Source organism: Gossypium raimondii, unplaced genomic scaffold, assembly GCF_025698545.1.
Source record: "Gossypium raimondii isolate GPD5lz unplaced genomic scaffold, ASM2569854v1 Contig00130, whole genome shotgun sequence".
NCBI lineage: Eukaryota > Viridiplantae > Streptophyta > Magnoliopsida > Malvales > Malvaceae > Gossypium > Gossypium raimondii.
The window spans coordinates 415-8,564 of record NW_026291289.1 but is presented as its reverse complement, the minus strand read 5'-3'; the positions used below and the strand labels follow the sequence as shown (position 1 = coordinate 8,564).

Here is an 8,150-nt window from a genome sequence, read left to right as displayed (position 1 = left end):
ACATGATCCAAGGCAAAAATAGAAAAAGAAAAGAAAAGGCCAGAAATCCAATCAACGAGTAGCAATAGCAGTAGCAGTAGCAGTAACCAAATTTGGTTACCAACTATTTGACAAAGCTATATTACTAAATAACCTAAAAGAATTATCACAACATCATGTCATGTACAACAATATTAGATTCCCCTTTCCAAGGATACCACTCTCTTCCAAAAATTACATCCTTCATTATGCTCATTTCCAATACTACTTTGGTTAGGGGAAGGACATTTAATATTATATTAATATGATATAACCAAACAAAATCAAACACACCTTTGAATGCATTTTGCAGGCATGTGAAGGTAGGAAAACTCCTTGGAGAGATCAACTACAACATCATTTCCACTCTGTAATTCATAACAGCTCCTTTTCCCAGTCAATACGAGGGAGCTGAGATGAGGCAAGCAATCCCATAAGTCTCATCAAGCAACTCGCACAGTGCTCAAGCTGATATGGGTTCGTGCGGGTATGATAGCCATGGGTGCTTCAGAGCCTCTGCAGCGGAAGGACGCTTCTTTGGGTTTACTTCAAGCAAATGAGCAACAAAATCAACGAATCCCTGGTCCCCCATCGGCAGCCGATGCCTCAAGGATGTCTTCTTGGGTATCAGGTATTCCAGTCTATTGGTCTCCTGAAGTATATAACATAAAAACACAGCGTTGAAGCTATATAAAGATATAGGACAACGAGCCCCTAAGCACTAGGGAAGCAAAGCAAAAGTAAATTTTAGAATAAAAGCATTTTTTTCCAAGTAAATAATGAGAAAGACTGACCTGATTACGTTCATAAAGCATGTGATTCTTCGTAAAGTATTTGTATGTATCCCGTCCTTTGGCAAGCATGTCTTGTTTGATAGGACCTATGATTCCAATTACTCTTGCAAGTAATGTCGCAGGTGAATCATTCTGGAAAAGTACCTGCACCATCATATTGAAGCCAAAATTATATAAATGTTGATTTGTTTCTCCAAAAATAGATTAAAGATAGTTACTACGGTGAAGTCATATGTTTTCCCAGTAAAATCAACTAAAGAAATTAATCATAGTTATCAGGAGAATAAGCTAGCTTATAGCAATAGCATGAATGCATAAAAGTCTAAATCTAGATAGTTGATACCATAACATGAAAAACATTTTCTTTGGGCCAAGTTTGAGCCAACTTGTTTCAGACTGAGTGATTGGACAGAGTCCCAAACTAGTCCATTTAGCATTTACAGATGAGGACATCACTGAATGCAAATACAAAGAGGACTAAAATTGTCCAACATTTTGTTTAAATTCTACATCCAGCCAGTTCAGAGCCAAATCACGTTCAGTCTAAGTTCTTTTCACTGAATTTAATGATTTGTTCAAATACATGATATTTCCGAGTTTTTTGTTTGTAGTACTTTCACCAAAGAAAAAGGTAAAAGAAACATTCAGAAAAGTTCTGAACGTAAGAAAACACTCCACATATCATTGCAATATTCATAAGAAGCAACTTCTAGCTATTGTCTAAAGAAGGCTACTTACATTTCCAGTACAGAGTTCTGCCAAGATACAGCCAAGTGACCAGATATCTATTTTCTTGTCATATGGAAGTCCTAGGATAACCTCTGGTGCACGATAGGACCTGGATTGAACATAGGAGCATAGATGATCTGTCTCAAAACAACTGCTCCCAAGATCAATGACCTTCACCTCACATCTACTATAGCTTTTAACTAATATATTTTCGGGCTTCAGATCACAATGTATTAGGCCAAGGCCATGCAAAAACTGGAGAGCCTCCAAACACTGAATGGTTATAGACTGCACAAAAGAATTCAAGAGAACATTACATGAAAGTGACATAGATTAGACGCACTTCTGAAGAAAACAACTTCCGACAAACCTGCAATCTTGGCATTGTGAAGTAAACCTCGCCACCTGATTCCCTATTAAATTTATGGAACTCATATAAGTTTGCCTTGAGAAGTTCACAGACTATTAGCAAATGTTCCTGGAAAATAGAGAAGAGTCAGATGCTACTCATGCATTAGTCAAAGATAAATTTCTAATTTAACCAGCAGAGAGAATTTATAACTGAACATGCCAGCTTGAACTTCAACAGAGAAAACAAATGCCTCCAGAAGCCAGACATGTTCAGAACAAAGTCCCCAATAAATATATTATCATAGAAATAGCAAGAACTAGAAGTAGAGCACAAAATACCAAGAGCATGCCAGTATCACTCACTCGGTAGTAAAAGTAATCATACAATCGGAGAATGTGATGCTTATCTGCTGGATCATGTTTGTTAACATACTTGAGAAGCTTAATCTCGTCAAGGCTTTGATCAAAAAAATCCTTGTTGTTCTTTATAATTTTCACACAGACATCCATGCCTGTGTGCAGATCATGAGCTTGTATAGCTTTACTAAACGCAGCCGATCCAAGATACTCAGTAACATGATAGCGCCCAGCTATAACAGAATTTAAAACAACATGGAAATTCTTATCCTCCTCAAATCCAGTTCTGAGAAGTAAAAAAGAGGCTTATGTAAGCAAATCCAGTGCTCGATAGATGACAGCAAAATAAAAACCATTCAATATAAGTTATATTAAAGAAATATCATCAGGCAAGTAGAAATTCCAAAAATATGCCATAAGTTGAGAAGACAGCAAAAAATTAGCTCTAAACGTATGTCGGTGTCATCAATAATACAAAAAGAAAAGGATCTTCCTGACATATTCAACAAGTTTTTTTCTTTGTTTACTTTTTGGTCCAATGCTGATTGCTATCAACCATTTAGGGATCAAGCTACAAGTCGATAGTTTCACAAGTCAAATGTTGTCTCAAAATCTAAAAATAGGAAAAATAATTGAAAGAAAACTAAACTTTCCAATGGAGAATTAGGTAAATTCAAGCTACAAAAACAAAACATGAGCTTGGGTAAATACTTGGCAAAGGAAAAGTAGTAAAAAAAAGAACTTATCATCTAGTTACTTAATTGATGCTCTACGCCCCTTTGCTTGACAGTAACCATTATGCACAAAACATATTAATGTTCAAAAGGTTTTGTCAGTCAGAAAAGAAAAGAGGAAGCTTGCCACCAGTTCTGGTTCTCCAACCTCAAGCATAGTTAAAGGAGATTACTACCAGAGAGGTTCAAGGATACTTGATAACTCACAATGAAAATGAGAAAGAGAGGGAGAGAGACGGAAAGAATATCACACCATTTACACATCAGCACAGTTTTGAAATTGTTAGCACCAGAGAAAGAACTGAACATAAAAATTGTTTCTAAGATAAGACATGCCTGTTTTTCCTATGCACAATCTTGAGATCGAAGGTCTCAAATTCCTCCTCTTGTGCTTTAATTTGTCTCACTTGCTCTTGGACGGCAGCAGCCTCTTCATCTTCAAGCGATGCCCCAAGATCCTCTTCCCTCACGCCACTAGTTTTCTCATCCTCTTCTTTCTTAGTCTTTTCTTGTGCACCATAACCATAATTAGAGAGAGTTGAAGGGCTAGAATTTGCTGATCTTACATTGGCATCATCTTCATCCCTAGAGCTTTGGGCAACTGAAGAATCACTACTTTTCCGCCTCCATGTAGCAAGCATATCATCCGGCTCCATCAAAGCGGTCAAGCAGTCATCACGCTCTTCACCAGCAGCATTGCTGTTACTTGGCCATATAGAGTTACTAGAGCCTGCCTGCACCAATTGCCCATCTCTTAATGGTGGAGGAAATGAAAATCCTCCATCTGCAAGATTCTTCACCTGGGGGGTTGAACCTTTATCATTCTCAATAGCATACTTATTAGAATCATTTTTTCCAGTTTTCCTTTTATCTCTATTTGGTTTATCAATATATTTCCTTTCTGTTTCATGGTAACTTTGTCTGGAACCTCCAATAGAACCATCATGATCATGAAAATATTCTAAATCCCCTTCACTACTAACTGCAACTAAACTTTCACGTACTTCACTGCCAAAGTCAGCAGTATCACTGTTGATACCCACACCAATAGACCTAACTGCACCATGCTGATCATTGTCTATGCAAATATCATCCAGCTGAGACCTGCCACACTCATTGAGAACTTCTCCGTCCTCCAGCATGATAAGTTCATTTGTCTGTGTGACAAATCCCTGCCAAACAGGTTCAGCACGCATCAAATTAAGCTCCTCTTCATCCATTAACTGTCCATCATATTGGGCAATTAAATCATTCTCATGAGTCCCATTGTACATTTCAGTTACAGAGAGCCCTATAGGATCATCTGAAGCTGCAACAGGTTCAACATTCTTTGCCTGGAAATAACGCTCACCAGAGAAGTAAGAATCCTCTTCTGCAAATGATTGATCATCATCATCATCCTTGGTCTGACTTCTTTCTTGAGGATCCCGAACACTCCCATGCCCAGTTCCCTTCTCATTGTCACTAGGATAATCGATTTCATGAGCCAGAAACCAGGCTTCATCCTCAATAGGTTGTCTCATGTATCCAACATCATCATCGTCATCATATTCATCAGACTCCCAATACTCGTTTGGGTAATCAATAGATTCACTTAATCCATCACCAATAGTAGCAAAACCAGAAACAAGATCAGATGCATCTTCTGCAATACCCTGACTCACAGAAAGCCAACTACCTCCAGCATTCCTTTTCCCACCTGGATCATCATAAACAAGATTTTCAAGCTTTTCCAGAAGAATTATAGGAGAAATAACCAATGCTCTAACAAGAACTTAGGCTTTCTAAAGCTCCCCTTCCCTTACTGTCCTATAGCAGTTAACTATAATATTCTTTTTATGGTTGTCGAAAGATTCAAGTCAGAAGTTTTAAAATAACTTAATAATTCCAGTATTTATGCACAACTCAAAATACAGCTATTAAACTATTATCAAATGTCAAATTAAAACACTCCACTAAACTTTTAGGGTAATCTATCTTTATGCTATTTATTCTTTTCTTTCTATTTCTTTAGTTATGCTTGGTTACACACAAACTAACCCTGGAAAGAACTGATATAAAAGAATAGAAAAACAAGTATATTCTGTACGTGAACAAACAGCAAAAATCTTTCCCCCACTTGCATTTCACAGAATTCTGTTTAGAAGGTTTCTTCCAACCTTTTTTATTATTATGGCTTTAGAAACCTATCTTCCCAGTTTCAGAATTGGTTTATCAGACCCACGCAAGTACTTCCCAACAGAAAAATGACAAACCTCGTAGGAGAAATCTTAGAACTCATGGCAACAAAATATCATTTTATCTTAGGGGACATACACATCAACACAAATTTTACATAGCTCACCAATGAGCCGTTGCCACCTAGAGCTAGATGGCAAATTTTCAAGTTAACAAAAAATTTTACAATAAAAGATCTCTTTAAGTTTTAGACAGAGAACATACATATACTAAACCATAATGTTAGGAAAAGGAAAGAGTAAAAAAATAATCTTTGTATTACCAGCCAACAATTCGCACAAATCATGTTAACTAACCTGAAGCATTTATCTCTTGCCCAATGGGAACATCCAAATAGGACCCTATAAGGAAGGTATTGTCAGCACTAACAAGCTTTGCACCTGGGCCATCACGCTCATATTTTTCCTCCCAGTTAACATTCAATGACTTCTCTTCTGATTTGAGTTTAACTGGTGGCAACCTAGGTAACTCTTCCCTTTGATCATCATATGCAAGAGGAAAGGCCAATCCATTTATACTTTTTTGCTCAGCATTGCCTTGAGACTTCCCAAAGAATAAAGCCCTTCCAACCTCATCCACCTGTTCTTTAATTGCTGCTCTGACATCAAGTGCATCTGCTATCTTCTTTCCTTCTCTCTTATCTGAAGCACTAGCAGCATTATAACCAATTGATAAATCACCCTTAGGGAATGGAAAAACAGTCTTGACAGAACAATCTTTCCACATCTCTGAAAATGAACTACTGGGCTCCTCAGTTCTAGACCATCGGCTGTTATCAGCAAAGTTTTCCTTCAAGTATGCACCGCTAGTCTTAAATTGCTGATCAAGCTCCTTAGTTTCACTGGTATGAAACTTGTCATACTTGTAATCTACATTAGCTTTGCCAGTATTTCCATGCCACGTAGTTTTAATTTCACCTGAAAAGGAAATCTCTTCTCCAGGTTTAACATTGCCTTTATCAATGTCAGGAGCTTCAGATATACACCATCTTGACTGATCTGGTTTCTCCAGCTCCGAAAAACTACTGCTTCTAAATATACCATCACCTTTTAACAGATCAGGACCATTGCTAGCGTTGAAGTTCCGGGACTGCATATTGAGTACAGCATCTTCGGAATTTTTAGAGAAAGCGAAACTCGTATCGCTCGTCACTCTTGCTTCATTGGGTTTATTAGAATCCCCAGTAGAAGCAGCATTTCTCCATTGGCTTTCAGACCCATTTCTGCCAGCCCCACACTCTATCTCTTTCACTATAAGTTCCTTAGAGACCTCACTACTGTTTCGAGAACCTGAACCATGACTTTCGCCAGCTATTTTTTTCCCATTTTCTTCTTCTAGCACATTTCCAGAGTCCTTCTCCTCAAGGGTAAGCTTCTGGCAGAATCCATTCAAATCAGGGCGGTTACCAAGTTCACTACGCAAGGCAGCCTCAGCTCTTGTAAAGCGATTTCTCCTCAAAAATTCCAGTATCACATCAGCTGAGCTTGGTTCTGTCATTCTGAAGTGAAATAGAGCTAGACACAAATAGTAGAAACAAGTCTCTAAGCCTGAAAATATCCAAACAAAAGGGACAAGGATTTATTTATTTAGTCAAAATGGAAGTTAAAAAGATAGCCGCAAATGCTCTTTCCACTGTAAGAAAACGAACTTCAGAAAAGATAATTAATAATATCTGGAAACATTTCATTTTTCCTTTCCTTTAAATTCGAATATAATAAAACTGAAAGATGTAACCAAGATTAAAAATCTAACAAGTCTGCTTGTGGTCAGGTTAAAACCGATTTCCTTTTATTTTCCTTTTACAGTACCAATCTACTTCCCAATAATAATAAAAAGAAAAATCGAGGTCACATTACAATTGACAATCCATTTTAAAAAAAAAACTTGAAAACAAGGGTCAAGGTGATTGATTTCTTAAATGCCAACCCTTACTAGGGCTAACTTCAATAAGTAAGAAGTATAATCCGAATGCTACGTTTCTAATTCCTCCATCTTCCATAGCACTGAAGAGTAAACTTTCTTCCTTTCTCCATTAACACATCCCCTAATTTCGAAAACACATTTTACATTTTCTCAGAAATGAAAGAGGGGAAAAGAAACTAGAGAAATTCGCAACCTCGTGAATCAAATCGAAGGATGACAAGATCCAGAGCCCAAACTGAAAACCCTAGAAACCCCAGACAACCTTTAAAATGGATATTCAAATTTGAATTGACGCAGCCAAAAACCGGAGAAGAGATTAGGGGAGGGGGAGAGGAAGAAAAAAAGAAAAACTTACAGATCGACGAAGAAAGCAGTCACACCAATCTCTGTTGTTAGCTTTTGATTCCATAACCATACTCCCAAGTCCCAACAAAAAAAGAAAATTACAATGGGATTTTTCTTCTGTCCGCCATTTCTAAAATTTTCTCTATTCAGGTTGCTTTGTTATTCTAGTCTTGATTTTTGGCCTGCAATTTCTCTCGTGTCGTGCCTGCCATGGCATATACTATAGGATCAAAAGTTTTTTCTTTTTCTTTGTTTTTTGAAGAAATAGGATCAAAAGTTTTCGATAAAAATACTAATAAATAATAATTTAATGTGCCATAAGGTATGTACCAAAAATGAACCATTGAAGTGTTCTGCCTCGTGATTTGTGATGAGCACCCTACAACATGTTGGACGGCTCTTTTTCTCCGTTTGATTTTTTTTTTACTAATAATTATTTCTATGGCAATGTTATTTTAAGAGGTAGTGACAGGGTTATAGTGTTTATTTTCGGTGAATTTAGTGAGATTAGTTATTTAAGTAGTATCAGTAATATTAAAATTAACTGTTTAGATTCAAATGTAATTAAAACTGTAAGATGAGAATAAAAATTTATTATAAAAGATATTAAATTAGAAATAATATATAATAAAACTTTTAAATTATTTTATTTTTATAAAAT

At 36.7% G+C, this 8,150-nt stretch overlaps 1 protein-coding gene across 1 annotated transcript; it reads right to left on the bottom strand.

The window, feature by feature from the left end:
- Window positions 1–37: 37 nt before the first annotated feature.
- Window positions 38–7,772, bottom strand: LOC105794118 (uncharacterized). The gene is made up of 8 exons (XM_012623113.2): window positions 7,500–7,772; window positions 5,518–6,768; window positions 3,320–4,682; window positions 2,256–2,535; window positions 1,912–2,019; window positions 1,551–1,829; window positions 813–956; window positions 38–670 (listed from the first exon to the last, which is right to left on the bottom strand). The coding sequence occupies exons 2-8, from the start codon at window positions 6,716–6,718 to the stop codon at window positions 482–484; spliced, it is 3,564 nt and encodes a 1,187-aa protein (XP_012478567.2). The 5' UTR covers window positions 6,719–6,768; window positions 7,500–7,772; the 3' UTR covers window positions 38–481.
- Between the last annotated feature and the right edge of the window lie 378 nt (window positions 7,773–8,150).